At 35.8% G+C, this 19,878-nt stretch overlaps 1 protein-coding gene across 1 annotated transcript in view; it reads right to left on the bottom strand.

Annotated features, from left to right (window-relative positions):
• The window catches only part of Samsn1 (SAM domain, SH3 domain and nuclear localization signals 1), a 48,293-nt gene that overhangs the window by 9,659 nt on the left and 18,756 nt on the right, over positions 1–19,878 (bottom strand). The window contains exons 2-7 of the mRNA XM_028757223.1: positions 18,860–18,931; positions 14,209–14,358; positions 9,420–9,549; positions 7,167–7,318; positions 4,758–4,964; positions 2,175–2,325 (exon numbers count right to left, since the gene is read on the bottom strand). Of these exons, the coding sequence (XP_028613056.1) occupies positions 2,175–2,325; positions 4,758–4,964; positions 7,167–7,318; positions 9,420–9,549; positions 14,209–14,358; positions 18,860–18,931 (862 nt within the window). The remainder of the gene's footprint in view (positions 1–2,174; positions 2,326–4,757; positions 4,965–7,166; positions 7,319–9,419; positions 9,550–14,208; positions 14,359–18,859; positions 18,932–19,878) is intronic.

Below are 19,878 nucleotides of genomic sequence, written 5' to 3'. Positions count from 1 at the left end.
ATATTTATTATTTTATATTGACTGGGCTGCACCTGCAGGATGGAAGTCTGAACTTTCCGGCAGTGCCTTGGATCACAGACCCACCTCTCCTCCTTGTCTAGTTGTTTCCCTTCTTCAATTTCTGAATAGTTTCATCAGTTGGAAATATGACAAGGTAGATGTTTTGAATTGTAGAATAGTAAGTATTTTCAAACATTCAGAGATGAGCCTTCTCCTCCTTGTACTTCACACTCACATTCTTTTGGAGATTCTTAACTATTTCACTACACAAGATCAACATGAGAAACCTACAGAGATAGTTTCTGAGCTCACAGTGTATAGACAGGATAAAAGAAGCTGTGTGTACTTGAGAAGTATCTCTGCATCAATTCGCATAGGCTGATTTTATCTGGGCTTATGCTACTGAATAAGCTGTCTCTCTTTCTAGGTCAGTCTTTTCCTGCCTTTTTCCTCCATCCTCCTCCTGTGCACATCTCTTGTCCCCAGAAATAAAATGTTAAAAAACCCAAGACTACAATCATTTCTTCTTGTGTTAGGTTAGTCATTCATGCTAAATGTGTAGGAAAAGGATAAATATCTGTGCAAACCCAAGACTGCAAGTATTAAAAAAGTAAGAGTCTCGAGATTTATGCTAACTCCTATTGCACATGAAGCAAATATAGGCACACTATGCCTCAATTTAGGAGAACACATGAAATCAGATACAGGATAACTAACCAAAGAAGTCAAGAGGCCTGGGTGCTATACACAACTCCCTTTTTGCTCAGTGTCTGAGATGTTTCTTGCAATGCTAAGAAGCCCAGCACTGCTTCCCAAGAAGCAGGTTGGAATCCTTATTCTCTGAAATCACTAGGAAATTGGTTCAAGACACAAGGCACTTCCTGCCTCACGTTCTCACCTTAAATAGGGAAGTTCACTGTCTGTCTGAGCTGGGAACAGCACTAAAGACAAAAATAAATGTAAACACCTTGAAATGAAGCTTTACTATATTTACATGTTTGAAGAAAGTAATGAAAAGCTACTGTTAGTACTATGTTTGAAAGAGAAGGCTGACTGGATAGTTTAAATTATTTTTAAGCTTTGACGTTAGATTCCATCATATATTCTCTCTCTCTCTCTCTCTCTCTCTCTCTCTCTCTCTCTCTCTCTCTCTCGTCTTTTTGGTCTTAATTTTTTGAGAATTCCATCTATGAGTACAATGTATTCATATCATTTCCACCCTTCCTCCTCGACCGCTCCCTAAACCTCTACCTCTCATCTATAATTATTGTTCACAAGTATACACAACAATAATAACAGCTATGCATATGGAGCTGTGCTGTCTAATTAGCTTTTTTTCTTATTTGCATGTAGATATGGCTGAAGGTTCATCATTACAAAAATTGGTTTTTTAGCATTTTTTGTCATTACAAAAATCTCTCGAGTATTGGCACACTCTAAACTCTGGGTTTGGAGGCTTGACTAGATTTAATAGAAATGGTATTCTGAATGGGCAATTGTAAAAGTGAAAGCTATTCTGTTTTTTGGTTTGTTTGTTTGTTTGTTTGTTTGTTTTAAAAAAAACCCAGATGCTATAACTTATACTCAGCCATAAATGGATCTGCATTTATTATTTCATCTTCAGTTTATATTTACAAATACAGAGAGCCATCTCTGGTAATAAGAGTGATCGCTGAATATTTTTGCAAGCTATTATAACATTTACAAAGAGTCACACAAACACCCACAGGATGTGACTATATGGTAATGAAATGAATTTTCCTGTGTGGTGGGAAAGGTTCATTAGCCTAAAGCCAGGCTCTGTGTTGTGCTACAGAAGAAAATGTGTGGCATTACTTACTAATGGCTCATGCTGTCACTAGGATATTTGTCTCTAAGCCTCTTGGTCTTTGAGAATGCAGGCATCCAATTGCATGTAAATTAATAGCTTGGCAGAATCAAAACAAGAGACTCAGAGAAATCTTTTCCTTTTCAAAAAATATACTGGAAGTCTTTCCTCCAATTATAAGCTTTGGCCAGAGTTGTATCCAGTATCATGTAAAAACGGCCTCATGCTGTAGGAAAGAATGCTATATATGATACGTAGTAACTGACACTGAGGCTTTGCTTTTACTGATTGCGTTTACATTAAGGCGTGATGACCTGGAGGGCGGGGGATGAGTGTGTACACTTACTTTCTTCATCCAGGAGACTCTCGGCAGCAGACAATAGCCTCTCCCTGTCTTCTGGATTGGCAATGTTTAATTCAATGAGATGACTTTCTTTGATATCCTTCAAATCATCCAGGGTCTCATAACCATTGAGCAGAAGTGTTGAAGTATATTCCTGTAGGAGGAGGGAAACAGGTATAATCAGTAAACTAGTATGGCTCAAATATTTATTGTCTCTAAATTGAACGAAATGCCTGGGATAACCAAAACATGAATGAAACTTTTGCCTAACGCCATTTTATTTACTCGGATTTCTCACAAACAAACTCAGGGGCATTTGAGAGAAAAACGCTAAGTTCTTAACCTTCAGAAGGGCAAATGTAGAGCAGAAACAATCACTAGAATCTGTAATAGTGGTAAATCGTGGGTCATTTACCAGCTGAATCGTCTATCCCATCTGGCACTTTTACTTCATACATAGTTAAATTGACACAGACATTTTAAAAGTTTGTCAATAGAATATTTCTAATAGATTAAGTTACAGAAATATTTCTGAACCAATCTCTCTTTTTGATTTCTTGGTCATGGAAACATCTACTCTCATTATTTTCTTAGTGTAGCTTAAAAATGGACTTGAGCTCCTGCAAGCTGGGTCAGTAGGGAAACTGCTTTGCTTCCGAGGCTGATGACCTAATTGAACACAAATGGATAAACAAAGAGATTCACGCTTGCAACTTTTCTCTGACACACACACACACACACACACTAAATGAATAAATAAATAAATGTAAACAGTAAAAATAAACTTAAAACAGACAGAATTCTGCATACAAAGGGAGTTCATTATTTTAGCTGATTAAATGCTATTATATATCTAATGAATCACAGACTTGCTGTTTAATTTTTAAGTTAAAATTTTAATTACACGTGAAAGGCTCAGAGTTGAAGACAGTCGTATTTCCTTTCCTCGGTAGGGGTATTTTGTCTATCATTTGCATCAACATATACTCGTTTAAAATGCATAGACTTCTGATAATAAAGTATCTGTGTTATTTCTATAACGCCTGTTCTAACAGATTGAGTATGCAAAGTGAAGTGAAGTTGTTTTATAAGCTTCCCCCAAAATTCCTCCCATTTTACTTGATCATACTTTCAATATCTTTATTTCAGTTCCCAAAATTGAATATGATTACTTAAATCTAGTCAAGCCTCCAAATCCAGAATTGAGGGTGTGCCAAGTACTGCAGAGTTATTTTGTAGTGGGAAAAAAAGGAAGAAAGAAACAAAGAGAAAGAGGGAAGGAAGGAGGGAGGGAGGGAGGGAGGGAGGGAGAAAAATGAAGCCTCAGCCCTAAATGCATGCAACTAATTAGGCTTCACAATCAGGAAAAGATTTATTACAAACCACATTTTGTCCAAAAAAAGGGAAGAATAATAATTCTTTAAAAAAAAAAACACCATGCATTTTAGAAGAATGCAGAATAGCCAAGTGTCCATTCTTACACAACCCACTGTGACTTCTTGAGCACAACACCCTTAGGTGTTTTCCCCTGGGCCATCCAGGTGGGACTCAAACTGCCTTTCCCCCCAGGAGGATCGCATTGTACCAGTCTTACAATAGAAAAACTGAAGCAGTATGTTGGCGATAGGAGAGTAACTTAGTAGCTCAGACACAACAATTAGGAAACATCAATTGTTATACTGTCTTGCCGAGTTACTTACATTATTAAAGCACTGATGAGTTAATTTTACAAATGGAATGCAGGACTGTGAATGGAATAAGACTCTGTTGCCTACTGTACTATATGGTGCATTTATACCATTTTACAAGAGTTACCTCCTTTAAAATGTACTAATGTAAGAAAAATAGGGCTATCAAACAGATGATTGGAATGCCAGTGGGGCAGTGGGTTCAAGAGAAGTGCTTATAAAACATACCTTCCCCTGAATGATCACTACAACACCAGTGATCAATGTTTCTTGAATTACTTTGGAGATGCTTATTTGCAATCATTTTCTTTGCACTTCATTTTGATTTCTCTATGTGCAAATTCAAGCTCTTTGCCATTTTTCTTTTCAGTTCCTCAGATTTCACTATACTCTTCCTATTCTCTTAATCATTCTCACTAAAACACTTGTCCATAGTCTCCCAATATATAATATATATATATATATATATATATATATATATATATATATATATATGATAGAAATAGAGATAGATGTATTCTCATATATATGTGTGAGTCTCTCTCTCTCTCTCTCTCTCTCTCTCTCTCTCTCTCTCTCTCTCTTTCTCTCTCTCTTTCTGTGTGTGTGCTTATGTGTGTGTGTGTGTAGTTTTTTTTTTCATTGCCATTTCTTTACATTACTCTCTATTGTCACTGGCTGCTAAGTACCTTTAGGGTTTAGTACAAATGGTGTTACATCAAGTCCTGTCCTTGCTTAATAAAAATAATAAAGTAGAAATAAGAGCTGTTCTAGGAAAACAGGTTTTCCCTTGTTGTGTATCTTTTATTTTTAACAATCCTGAATAAATTATGATCCTCCCTACTCCACTATCCTATTCCCCTTTCAACAAAAGCAAACAGATCAAAGGTTTACAAACCTGAAGGTGAATCCTCTCTAAGAACTCCTGGAGATTCTGGGGGTTCTCTCTCCTACTGCTTCTGGGGACCTTTGTTTTCTTAGGAGCTGCTTCCTCTTCTGAGATAACGTCCACATAAATAAACTTGAAGTTCCCCACTTTATTGTTCAGCATCCCCGTCCACATTCCCATCGGTGTTTTGCAGATAATGTCTATGATATCTCCTTTCTAAGGATGAAGACAAATACAAATCAAATTCTGAAGCACCATCATGCTGTAGTAATATGTAAATAAAAGGGAACTGTTAAAAAGTAGAAAAATGAGGGTAGTGTGCAAAAAATCTACAAAGATTGCAGAAACCCATGTGAGCTCACTTTGTCAAAGACAGTTTTCACTATGCAGTGAAGAAAACACCAGCATGTTTGACCATACTTTTCTTGACCTTACATTAACTCACTAACTTACATTTGTAGGACAATATATATGATATATTAAATATCTGTTATATTATACTATTGCATATGTGCTGAATAAACAGTATGAAGTATCAGATTGTTGCTTTAAGCATTACAGGAATAGAAACAGTGATATTATCCTCCTCAATCATTATAGGCTAAAATATGAAAGCATCATTCAATGTGCTCTCTTAAAGGGGAGGAAAGGAAGAAAGAAACAGTAGACTCTGCCCATGATTTTACCTCACATGACACAAATTGTTTACAGTACAAAATAAGTCCATGTAAACTGTGTTCTCCACATAAAGTAATGGAAGAATAAGATTTACTAAGTATGTAACAGTATTCATGCAGCCAGGTATACTGCTTGGTTCTTGAGGTACTGATGGCACTCTTCCTATACATGTCACAGTAGCACTGAACTGTGATCTGTGGAGACCCATAGGGAAAGCTTATTCTCTGGCCAGGGTAGAGTCCGAACATTCCAATATACTCAAAATATAAAAGGGTTAATCTATTTGGTCTGGCCAATCATTCATCAAAGGACTGCCCTTGGGAGGTGGGTTGATATTAAGCATGCTCAAGGAAAAAAAGGAATAATGATCTCTTTAATGAGCTGACTTCCCTGAGTTGTCCACCCGAGTAAAGGGCTGCAGACAACTGCCCAGGTTGGACTGAATTACATAAGAAAGCATAGCTCTACCTTTTCATCTTCCTATCTCTTCTCTAAGTGTGTTTTCTTTAATACTTCATCCTTTCCCTTATGTTTATCTCTACCATGTGGCTGCTTGTCTGCCTTATGGGTTACCTCCACACCGAACTAACTCAAAGAGTGCGTCTCTTTCTCTGATCCTCTTCTTTCTCTTCCCTGTAGCTGCTGAGACCTATAGCTTACTGTCCTGGGTTTTTTTCTTTATGAATTATAATCAAATTTTCCTTAATTTTGACTCGATTCTTAAGCAATTCTTAAATTATTTTATTAAGGAGACTAAGGACTCCATATAGGGACCCTGAATTCCCAGGTAACACGATGACCTCAATGGGATTTCCCAAAATGTCTGATAACATCAATAGAAGACATTATGTAGACAAAAAAAAAAGAAAAAGAAAAACTCAAAAAACCAACAACCATAACTTTTAAAGTTTTCATAGAAACATGAACTAGCGTTTTGTATATTTTACATCTAAAACTATATTTGGCCATAGGCTGCAGTTATTGGCAACAGTAAAAATTTTTCCTGGGAATATTTCTTTGTGAAGAAATTTGATTTCTGGGCAAATAAGTGCCTATTTGTAAGAGTCATAATTGCCCATTTGAGATAGAACTTTACATCCCCAAAAGAAGTGATCAATCCCAATATTTGCTGTTTTTAAAGCTCTATCCCTAAAGCTATGCTTAAATATATATTCTCCTGCTGGTCTGTGAGTGTATGATTGACGTGAAACACAATTTTATTTGTTATAGTCATTTAAAATAGAGTATGATTGAAGGATGGTCTCTCTCATTTTGGATAGTATGCATGTCTGTCTGGGTGTGAGTCTTGGTGTTTCCACTTTTTACTTGAGAGAATGAAATGGCAAGCTAGGTACAATCCACCAAGGAGATCAGCAAACTCCCCAGAAACACTAATGAGTTTCTAGGAGTGGTGAATCTTTACTGGGTCTTCCCTATCATATTTAACTTCAAGGCCTTATATCTCATCTCTTTTAAACTTGCACATTTTATCAAAGCTGACAGCTGACTCAGACAAAAAATCAGTCAGTTTCCCCACAGTGGTAAGTGTGGGATCTTTATCATGTTCTCTGAGAGCTCCAAAGAATCACCTCAGTGCTACATCGATATAGTTTCTTAGGGTGATATGAGAAACTGCATTCTACCAACATCATGGGACCTTACTGCAAACTTCCTTTAGTCCCTAAAGTATATCATGCAACTAGTGTTCTACAAACCAGGAAACAGGTAATGTTGGCCCACCTTGATTTTAAGGGAGTCAGTGTCATAGGGACTTGGTGTGAAGTCTGTGTGCACTTTGGCACGGCCACAGAATGGCCCTGAGTAGGGGCTGTCATCATCCAGTCGAAAGCTGTCCCGATTACTTGTTCCATCTGAACAGCTGGTTAATCCACCTGGTAAAGGAAAGGTTAAAGGTTCTTATCCAAGGATTTTAGCTTCCTATACCATTACCTCAAACAGGAGCAATGGATGCCTTGTGTAGCCTTTAGTCACATTCCCTTGGGGACCCTCTCTTCTGAACTTGTTTTGATGGTTTCTTTGCCAGTCTGAATACTCTCAACAATCCTTATTCCAATACCATTTCATTTTGGATGATCTCCTCATTGAAATCTGATCTATCTTAGAGGGCTTTCAACAATGCCCACTTGTTAAGTTGGAGCAAAGTATAGGTTCAAACTTTGACCTAGACAAACTGAGTTGAAAACCAAGAAAAAATTCAATAGAAACAGTTTAATCATTTTGTGTTGTTATTGATCATAAATAGTCAACATATGGCATTTCTAGGCTTCATACAACTTATGTAATTGTAGTAAAAGATTTTCCCAAGATTCTTACTGTATACCAAAGTCCATGGAAAAAGAAACATCTTTGCCTATAAAAGGTGACACTTTTGTTTGCCACAGGAGTGGAGAGGATAGTTGCCCAAATGTGTGAATCTCCAAACTATCCTAAATTGCCAGAGTGCTTATTTTCTGGTCCCCTTCCCTTCTGATCTTCAAGTTCAGTTGAGAAAAACAAAAAACGAGCAAAGCAAACAGAGAGAACATTCCATCTTGCTCCATCTTGCTTCCTTTCTGTAGTGTCACATCTGTTAGCAGTGAAAGTGCCTAGCTGTTTCTCCCACACTCACAGTCTCCTCACTTCCTCCTTCAGGTTGACCTTCTGCTGCTCTGGGAGGCAAGAGCTGCAGTTTCACTACCATGAGTTTTGAAATAAGGCAAAAGTCCTGTAAGTTCCACATTGGGTGTGAAGAGAAATGTCATATGTAAATGAAACACTATCCCCCCATGCCTCTGTTCTGGATTAATGTGTGGGTGCTGGTTTTGCATGGTATGGCTGATTAATCAAATTCTTCTCACATTCAGTATCACAACCTTGAATTTGAAAACTTCTATCAGAACTAGATACTTATGAAATCTGAATAACGCACACACACACACACACACACACACACACACACACACATTACTTCCTTCAAATGTCTCTACATTACCTTTTCACCACAAAATAACTGTTCTATATGTGATAGGAAGAAAATTGAGAATATTCAAAACATCTTCTCTTTATCAGCCATCTTTGAATAACAGAAGTAGCTCATTTTAAAACAAGTGGAAAATAATCTTTGCAGTGACATTTAAAAGTCCTGAAGAGACTGGACTGGCAGAGATAACTGTTTACTTATATAAAATATATAAGGCAACAGGACTGTCAGTACTTTCTTGTAACTATTGTAGCAGAGAATGTAACTGATGTTGAGTAATGTCCTTCTTAGACCAATATCAGCGTTGATTCCGTACTCCTTATAGTTCCTGCTAATCTCCTTTTCCACCCCACTGGTGACATATCTATCACACAGTATTATTCACTGCTTCAGTCTCTACTTACTAACAGTCAATGGAAATGACAGAATTGAGGCAAGTGTCCTACACTTTGCAGAAAAGCAGGGAATTAAGAAAGAAGGAAGAAGAGGGAGAAAGAAAGAAAGAAGAAGAAAGAAAGAAAGAAGGAAGGAAGGAAGGAAGGAAGGAAGGAAGGAAGGAAGGAAGGAAATGAGGAGAAGGAAGAGGAGGGGTGGGAAGAATTAAAGAGAGAGAAAAGAAGGGCCAAAAAATCAAAGAACTGCAGGAGAAATATAAAGAACAGATTCCTACTTCTTTATTTCAAATAATTTTATGTCTTTTGAAGCAAGAGAACTCTAGGTTTCCAGAGCATACAATTTTTTAAATCAGGTTTTATTACCTAACACAACATTCTGAGGCATTTTCACAAGAGCCCTGTAGGCTATAGCATCAAAAATATGTTGTGCTATGTATCACAGTCAATAGTAACTCCATGTATATTCAATGTATCCAACCTTTCTAACTTCTTTATTATCAAGTAACTGGATCTCTGTTTCTAACTTGATAAACAACCTCAGAGAGATCATTCACTGCTTTCGATTAGCTTATCCCAGGCTCCATGTCTATGGTGACACCTCTTACTCATCAGCCTTACTTGATGAGCTCTGCCCACTGTAAAGACTGTCCATAGAGTCGCTGGCTTTGAGGGAGATCTTCTCTGTATGTGTTCCAATCACGGGATCACTGTTCCGATATTGGAGGGCTTCCTCTCCACTTTCCTCCTCCTTCAGGAGAAAATGTATCAGAGGTTAAGTGTGCAGATCAGATTTCCATGGAGAAGTTCACTGTGTGCACTGACTCAACAAGCAAGACACATTTAAACAATAAAACACTCATGAATACATCAGCATAAAATATGAGAGTCATTAATCTTCAGTTGATTTTCTAGGAAAACAGTTTATAGGATACTTGGGAAAATTCCCTAGATGAGACATTGCTTATTGTGGAATTCAACTGCAATTATAATGGTCTATTTTTTGCAAATAAAGATGAATATCATATCAAGAATACTTAATCAGAAATGTTAGATGTATTGGCATGAATGCTTTTTCTGCTAAAGTGCAGTTACTTCTCATGTCCTCCTTATCTGTTTGCCACCATTACTAATCCTTTGAGATCTGATACCATAGCTTTAAACTCTGCACATTTGTTTCATGTCAGTTATTTGCACGCTACCAGATCACTAGATATGAATAAAACATGCTCACTTTGCAATTCTAAAGTCAGCCTTATCTAAGGAGCTTTACAAATCTCATACTGTGCTTGCCACCTAGTCAAGTGAAAAGCAAATCTTGCATAAAATTAGAAAAGACAGACAATTTCAAAACAAATTACATTTCCTTGAAAACATCTCAAATGTTTTCCATTTTTAGAAAGTTTGGACAAAGCCCTATGAATTTCTTAATACTCATCACAATGTAATTCAATAGTCTTATTTTTGAGCATTACTGAGCATTGATAAAACTTATAATATACAAAGACTTAGTTTGGTTTTCTGCTTTTATCTATTCTTCATTTAGTCATTCAGGGAAAGTTTATAAAGCATAGTCTAGGTACTTGGGACTTTTCTAAAATTTGTGTATACTTTAATAAACAAGGTAACAAAGTAAAAGTACTTTGGCTCTATTAAATTTTTTTCTAGTCTGAATGGGCCATGCATACAGTACAAGCTATAGTTAATATGTTTTTAAAGTAGTTGGAAATTATAATAGTAATAATAATATTAATAACAGTGCATAAAAGTATTAGTATGATACATATATATGGAGATAGACTGTAGAAGGAGAGAACTAGTGAATCAAGCAAGGATGAAGAAGCTTAGTTGATTTAGGAGAAATGAATACCAAAAACTTCAATTCTAAGATAACAAATGCCCAGAATCCACCTGAAAATGTATAAGATACTCTTTTATAGTATATTGACCTCAACTATGAAAAATTAGAACTTATATTTTCTTCTAAAGATACTTTTCTAAGCAAAAGAAAAGGACAAACATGAACTTATAGCCTCTATACACAGGCCTGTGTAGTGAAAGAAAGGAGGGCATTACATATTAACTCTCAAAGCAGGGAATGAAGAGCATCATCCTAGAGCACTGTGCTAGCCATGGAAAGAAACAGAAAATAATAGTATCCAGATCCTGATGAGCTTCCTAGAGCACTGTGCTGGCCATGGGAAGGTGATACCTCCATCTCTTGCAATGGGACTGCATCTTACTGACTACGATGTATGTTGTGAGAAGCACATGAGCCTTGGGTGTTGGAGACTGGGTGTTAGGATTCCGTTTTGTTTGTTACATCCAGAAACTCACATGTGCATTCAATTTCCACTGTGTAGTATTATAAAAGGGAAACTTAATCTGACTTCAGTGTTTAGAGACAGGGTCTTTGGGAGGTGATCGTGATTAAGTGAGGTCATCAGAACAGAGCCTCCATGACTGGGATTGATGGATTTATTAGCAAAGGGATAGGCATTTAAGCATCTACACACCTTCTGTATTTCTTACTGCATGACATCTGCTGTCTTGAAACTCTACAGTCAAAACGATTATCATGAGATGTGATCCTTTCTGTTGGACCACAACCGTGACCAAAATAAGGCTTTTTGTGAATAGTCAGTCCCTGTATTGTGCTATGTCATTAGCAATAGAAATATGACTAGTATGCCTCAGCAGCTCCAATCAGTCACCCCCTTTCACTCTACCTGTGAGTTTGCGCTGAAGCCAGATCCTGCACTGACTGCTTTGAGGGCTGTATACATGAAAATAACATTTATGCCTATTCTGGTGAAAAGGAAGGTGATTCTAGTGGAAGCTTTGGTTCAAGAATTCCCCACACATCTGCCAAAATGTTCTCAGAAGTGGACTGAAAGAAACTGAATCTTCTCTCTTCCCCCTCCATTTATAGCTGTGAGGCTTACTTTGTCATGGTAAGGCTTGTCTTTTGCACTTGTCCTTCTTTAGAGCTCACAGGCATTTCCCCCTTGTAAAGCCTTGGTGTTGTTCTTATTATTGGAACTCTACTCCCCCAAAAAGCTTCACTAGCTTCACTGCTCTATAGTAAAGGGATTTTTTTTTTTACAAGATATTCTGAAGTTTTAATCTGGGTCCTAATATGTCCTGATCCTGCTTTTCAGACATCACTTCAGGCTTTCTTGTCTGGATCTTATTAGAAAGATAAGAAAAACAACATAGTTGGCTGATGTGGTAATGCAGGAAGAGGAGACTAGTGCTTTAGTCTAAATCAGGGACAGTTTGAATAGAAAAAGTTAGAATTTTAAATATTATTTGGATATTAGGAACAGGAGGATATTGTGATTGTTTAATTGTTCAGAGTAGGAAAAAGAATTTAGAGTGATACTTTTCTATTACATTTTTAGGGATCTAGAATCATGAAAACATTGTTCTTTGGCACTGGAAATAATGGGTGAGAAATAATTGTTTTCCAGTAGAAGTGCTGAGAATTTCATACTTTAATAAGTGCAAAGGTTGTAATATCTCTTTGACATCTCTTTGAGAGCATCAAATGAGCAGTTGGTTGATTGAATATAGCAATCAAATGAAGTTCTTTCTGGAGACACTTTGGAAAACAATGAGCATATCTAAAATCACAGGAGAGGACAGGATATATTTAGTGGAGCCTTCAGGATTTTAAGAAGCTTTGGAGCTGTGTAGTGGTGGTGGAACATGCCTTTAATCCTAGAAACTGGGAGACAGGAAGGTGGATTTTTGGGTTCTAGGCCAGCCTGGTCTACATAGTGAGTTCCAAGAAAGCTATAGCTATACAGAGAAATTCTATGTCAAAAGGAAAAAAAGAAAAGAAAAGAAGCAGCAGCATTCTCAGAGAGATTACAACAAAGGAAAAGCCAAAAAGAACTATGTGAAAAAGAAAAAAATGCTCAAAGCAACCAAAAGAATATTTCTATGTAAGCATGTCACCACTTGTATCTATAGCCAAAGTAAAGTGGCATTGTGTTTGGCAACCCAAAGATTAATATTACTGTGATTGAATACTGGGGTCAGAATTAAACTAGAAGAGTATTGAAAGAAAGAATGAACAAAAGACATACAAATTAAAATTATAGACTGAAAGTCTATATATAAACCTTTATTTGTATGAACTCTATATTTATAACAACATTGTATATGATTGTCAGGTGACTTTAGCAATATAATGGAGAAAGAAGAATCTTCAACAAACGAAGTTGAGTTTACTGTTTACAAGAAAAAGAATGAATTTTTACTCATATGAACCACAACTTAGAATGTCTAACCCAAAACAGATCATTCACTATAATTTAAGAGTGAAAATTACAAAACCATTAGGAGAAAATACAGAAATAATCTTCATTATACTGTGTTAAGCAATAGTTCAAGTATGATTTCAAAACCCAAATAATAAGAAAAACAAGAACATTGTACTATTATTAGATTATAAACATGTAGGATACAAACAATACTATAAAAATGAAAATATGGGTAAGACTTCCTCTGGGCCTGAGCACAGAGCAGATCCCAGGTGGCAGCTCTGCACTCAAACTCACAAATCCCAGCAGAAGCGGGGATCCCAGGAGTGCTAACCCAGGCAGTATCTCAGGTAAAAATAAATCACCCGTGATGTCTGCTGTTAGAAGTTCTAATCCTGATGCTGTCCTCTGGATTTATACTGCTCAGACCTTCGATGGGCCATTGACAAGGATATCAAATAGCTAGAGATTTACATCACTAATCTGAAGAAACCCCTCGTTTCGCTGTCTGAAGTGATCTCCACAAATTCCAAAGGACTTTATTGGACTTGATTTACTCTTTTACAATAGAAAAGACTGTGTACAGCTCTCGACTGTGTACAGCCCTTAAAGAATGTTGCAAATATTTAAAGCAGCATTACTCATAATGTATCCAAAGCAGAAACAGCCCAAATACTTATTAGTAGATGTGAAAAAATGTAGATTATTTATAAAACATGATGATAATTTGAAATAAGAAGAAATGAAGTACAGGTGCTTGCTACAACTTACGCAGTATACTCCTCTTCACTGCTAGATGTGTGCTCTGTCTTCTTTTAAAATGTGAGTAAAGATCCTTTCAGAACCATAGAACTGGGCCATCCCAATGGCTCAGTGGTACAGGCACTTGTGCAAGCCCAAGGACTTGAATTTGATCCAAGGAACTTGTATAGATATACAAAGAGAAGTTGTTCTCTGACATCTGTACCACTTCATGGTACTCATATGCACAAACAGACACATTCTAAAAGAACTGCAAAACTTCTGGTCATGATAGGTGAAGGAAAAAATATGTGTAAGTGCTTCATAAAACACCAAATAATCTAAGTCTAAAGAAAGAGCCTATTGAGTTTCATATATATATAACAAAATATACTTACTTTTTCTTCAGAAAGAGCTTTGATGTATTTTTTTCCTACTTTTTTCTTCATTGTCCATGAAATAGCCCTCACTTTTTTACCTAGACTTCCTCCATTGCTTAAAGTCTTGCTTTGTTCTTCACTTCCATTTGTCAGTTCCCCGTCATGGACCTGATAGAGAGTTGTTTACAAAAGACTGAATAGTAAAGCAGAAAGGATCATGTATTTGAGTCAAGGGTTTTTCAGTGCTAGGGATTTCACCGGTTAGATAAGGGTGCTAGCTACATGTCAGCTCTGTGTCCAAACCGAAGAGCATTGATCGACAACCTCTTTAGGGAGGATCCAAGGTGGAATTTTTTGTTCTTGTGCAGTATACCCTCTGGGTTTAATGCATATTGTCCAACTGTCTGCCTGTGTAACTTTGCTGAAAGTTCTCATCTTCATATTTGAAATTCTTTGAGCATTTATTTTAATAGCTGTATTAAACAATCATTTTAGTTCTCAACTTTGAGATAAACAAAACAGAAGTAACCATCAGGCATCCTGTGATTACAAATCTATAGACTGAAGATCACTTAATGGTGGAATTAGAAAGGCCTTTAACACCCACGTATGAAGGAAGAGTGTTACAGTAGCCTCCTGGGTCTCAATTAGATTGGCATGGTCAAAGTTAATTTTAAAGAATTTGTGAAGTTAATGAAATCAGTTGAATTCTACAATGTTTTCATGCAATGTGTGTGCATACACATTTTCACTTTAAGTAATAGTAAATAGTAAATATTACCTGGCATGGTACTAATCAAATCTTTTTTTTAAATTTGGATTACTGTTACCTGGTACTCCTTAGCAATCTTCCTAAAACTGATTCCTCCTCTGATTCAGAATAAAATATAAGTATTGGTGTTTCCTTGCAAAGCTCAACGGCATAACATAAACAATATACTACTGCTTATTATGGGAAACTTCTTGGTAGAGATCTTAAATACTTTAATATAAAAGTTAATCACATAATTAACATTAATTTAAATCAATATTGTGTTTCTAAAATATATGTTTACATCATATAGAATCTATATGATATAACATATCTTTATGAATTTATTCTTCGCCACTTATATCAGATTTCAAAACAGCATTTTTTAAAAAAAACAGTATTTGAGGACAGTTTGTGGTGATTCTGACTCACAGATGTATGATAAGACTTGAAAGAAATGGTAATCAAATACTGTCATGATAATGCATCTCTGACTTTATCCACTTATCACCATGGTTTGGACTTGTTTTTGCATTGGCTTCTCTAGATAGCCACAGATACATTTTTTAAGCTCTCCAAGTTTCCATTTAATGCATAGTACAGGAAAGAAGTCATCTGATTGGTCCCTCGCCATCTTTGTCCACACAGGTTTGTTTCACCTGAGTATTCATCTCTGCTCATATTTTATTTGACAACGTTTTGCTCATGTAATGCTTATCTGCATTTCTCATGTGCTACATGCTTGACAGGAGTAAAGGCTTTCTCTGTATTTCATTCTAGTCTCAGGAATATTTCTAGGCACATTAACTGGTTCTCAGTAACCTTTAAAGAAATGAAATTCCTGATGTAGAAATTTGAGGCAGCTTTTCCACCTCTGCTGGAGGACATATTTGGATTAGATATTCTTGATACCTCAGATGTGGAAGCAACGACCTGTGAAGGTCGTCTGCGTGAGTACTGCCCCCCATGCTTGACAGGTGAACAGCCATTCATATACGAACATAAAAAATGATGGGAAACTTCTGTTTAGTGAGCATGAATATTTTAATATGAGAGTTTAAGCACATAGTTAACATCATTATTAATCAATATTATATTTTGCCTCATATCTTACCCCAAATTGCATATGATAAATATCAATGGACAGCCAATTTAAGCCCTCATTGCACATTATTAATTTTTACATTCAAGGTTACAAAGGCAAAGAGTCTTTGCTTAGTTCAAAATATCAGAATAAAATAGAATTGGGATGCACTTTAAAAATTTATTTGGCCTTTTCTTCCCTCTTTCCTATGTTTAAACTTTGTATTAACTGTAAACTTATTTTAGTAACTGACATAAATGCCATTTAGTTACAACTGATATTGATACTATTATTGAAGTTTCAAAGCAATGCAATATAAATACTGCTTGGTTTTTCTATCATTGTTTATAGAAGCTTCAAAGAAACCGTCTTGTGTATTTTGAATTAGTTTTCTTTTCTGTGAAGTTCTCCATAGCCCGAACTACATTTTCTCTCTAGAATGTACAGCTCAGCTCTGTTGTCATGATCTTTTAAAGTGCTATTGCTTCCAATCTCCAGGCATTATGGAGTAGGCATTTCCATCTTCCATTATAACAGTCCTCTGGAGTCCCTAACTGAAACCCTGCCATTGTGTGGATAACATGAAAAGGATGAAGATTTGATGCTGGCTTTCTGAAAAAATGAGAAACTACTTTATTAGCTCTGCTAAATGCTTTAACAAATTACAAAGCCATTGACAGTGAATGAACCTGAGATACTTCCATAGGTTTGTTAAAAAACTAAATAGCAGCACAATACAGCAGGATATAGTTATAGAGAGATAAAAGTTGATTTGAAACACTAAGTGAAAATAATCATATAAGTAAGTTCCTCTCTGTGTCTACACACGTGTATATGCACACATACATAAAAAAGCGGTTATACATATATGTCTATGTGAGTACATATATAATTATATATAGTCATCCATTAAATATATAGGTTGTAAAATTCGGTTTCAGTGGCTAGGTTCTATAGACAATTTGGAAAGATCTAGAATCACTTAGGAATTGAGTCCCTGTGAGTGCTTGTGGAGGATGGACCTGATTATATAATTGAAATGGGAAGAGCTACCCAGTCTAGCCACCATTCCCTGGGTGGGCTTTATAAATGGAGAAAGAAGCAGAACAGTAGCATGCACTCATTGCTCTCAGCTTCTTGACCATGAATGTGATATGACCTGCTGCTTCAAGATCCTACAGCTTTGACTTCTCCACCATGATGGACTGTAATCCTTAACTGTACTGTGAAAACACCCACCATTATTCTTTCTAGAGTTCCTCTTGACAGTGTATTTTATCACAACAGCATAGAAAAAACTAAGTCATGTGTGTGTGTGTCTGTGTCTGTGTCTGTGTGTCTGTGTATGTGTGTGTGTGTGTAACGGCTTATCTATATATATATTACATAAATCAATAAAATATATCCTATATATAGGCATATGTTAATGGATATATTAAGAAATAATAATATATGAAATGTTATTTTAATGTACTACAATTATCTTTTATTGGATATTTTACTTATTTGCAATACAGATCTCATCCCCTTTTCCCATTTCCCCTCCCTAGAATCCCCATCCCATCTCCCCTCCTCCTTTATGCTTGTACTATATTTAGAATATTCCTTGCTGAAATAAAAACCATATAGATATATAGATAAAGAGATATAGAGATATAGAGATATAGAGATGTAGAGATATAGAGATGTAGAGATATAGAGATATAGATGATATATAGATATATAGATGATATACAGATATATAAATATATAGATATATTGACATATGGATATATAGATATATAGACATATAGACATATAGATGTACAAATATATAGATATATAGATACATAGATATATAGACATAGATATGCATCTGTATGTGAGATTTATATAGCCTGTTTATTAGTAAATTCACTGGGTCAGGGTCAGGGTTACGGTTAGGCTTAATAATGAATGTGTTCCATTCTTAGTTTTCTCAGTGTGCATCCCTCCTATTATTTAACTAGCTACTGTGCCTTTCCTTAGTCACTCATTGCAGATGGCCCCTAGTAAATAAGATAGCATAACAGAATGTCAGACATCACAGTCAGATAAGAGGATTAGTTCTGCTTTCATCATTTGATAACTCTGTGGTAGAAAAGGAATTATAATGAGTGGACATATATATTCCTTCAATATAAATCAAAACATCAATAGTTCCTAATTAGATAAGCAAATTGGTAACACTGTACTTCCTTCATGACAACCACTGCATTAAATATAGCTGTCATTTGTACTGCTATTATTATTATATACAAAATTTAATGTTAAAACACACTTTAATATTACTGTTAGGCCATATACATAGCGTGTTTAGTTTACAAATATGCATGTAATAGTACCCAGTAAGATATTTAGTCTATACACCAGAAGTGACAGAGTTCAGTGGTGTAGCTACATGCTCATCTTCTCAGAATGACCATATTTTCCACTTGCCCACCTAGCATGCTATCAACTCAGGCATGTATCAACTCAGGCTTCAGCATGGAAATGCTCAGAGGACTTGGAACTGTCAGTGTAACTTTGAATTATAAATATCTTTAAATTATAACCAACTTGAACTTCTTATTCTGCCCAAATATTGAGTAAGCTTTTTAAATAGCTGTTTTACTTTAATACCCAATATGGGTGCTAGTCTATCCAAAATAGGAGCTAAATATTTGCTCATCTATTTCAAAATTCTGTGTAAGTGTACATGACCTGAAAACTGTAATTAATTTCTTTACCCAACACAGACAAGTATTATCCTTTTACATTATAAACTTTTATAATATGCTATCATAATATTCATAAAGATAAAATAAAATACTAACCTTGATTGAGTCATCAGATTTTGACATGGAATTATTCCGAAAACGATCAAAATTCCCAAAACTGCTGCTGCGCTGTAAAATTGGAAAAGGAAACTTAAGGTTTGTGACTTTCATAACTGAAAGCAATAAACTTATTATAGCTTCTCAGAAATGCCTTTTGAGTATGGAAGGCTATGAAAAGTCCTTTCAGCTATCAAAAGGTATTGAATGTATAAATATTATTCATATTTTATACTAGAATTTTCTAAAATATTTTCTTTGATTTGTGTAATAGTGATTAAGACCTGCGGTTATTTTTTTTTTAATTATTCACAGTGTTACTTAGGCTCTTGACCAAGCAACTGAAGTTTATGAGAATTCTAACCTGAGCCTTCTTCAGGTAAGCTAAACACTAGGAAACTGCAATAGGAAAGGATAGGCAGTATTTACCAACAAAGTAGGCAATCAGTAAAACACAACAATTAAATCAAGCAAAGGTCTGAGTAATTGTTCTTCTGCCTCCTTAGAAAAACAAAGCTAACTCAAGTGCACTTCCCACTAATATATTCTGTTAACTGTAATTTCTCTGTCAGTTATCAGAAAGAAATGCATACATGTGAACCTATTAATAAACTGAAGCATGTGGACATGCACAGGGTAAGATGGAGAGGCAAACCGATCTCTTCACATTTCACATGGAATCGCAATGAGATCCTACTCCCTTCTCCCAATGTGCAGGTCAAGTTCCCTCATTGATTTCAAGGACTAGCCCCATATGTTGTTAGGAGACTACATCCCTAGTGTTATAATGCTAGATTTTTATTCTTATGAGACTCAGTCTAGGTAGGTAATTATAAATAATCTTTAGATGCCTCAAAGTTAAATGGCTCCTCTGAATCATTTTCAAAATTCTTCAAAATCACTGAGTCAAAAAATTGACTTTCTCACTATCTATTTAATTGTATTAATTGTCTAGGGTGGTGAGTATCTAATTGTGTGTGTGTGTGTGTGTGTGTGTGTGTGTGTGTGTGTGTGTGTGT

The sequence above is a fragment of the Grammomys surdaster genome, unplaced genomic scaffold, assembly GCF_004785775.1.
Source record: "Grammomys surdaster isolate TR1022 unplaced genomic scaffold, NIH_TR_1.0 126153, whole genome shotgun sequence".
Classification (NCBI taxonomy): domain Eukaryota; kingdom Metazoa; phylum Chordata; class Mammalia; order Rodentia; family Muridae; genus Grammomys; species Grammomys surdaster.
This window is presented reverse-complemented; position numbering and strand designations above follow the sequence as displayed.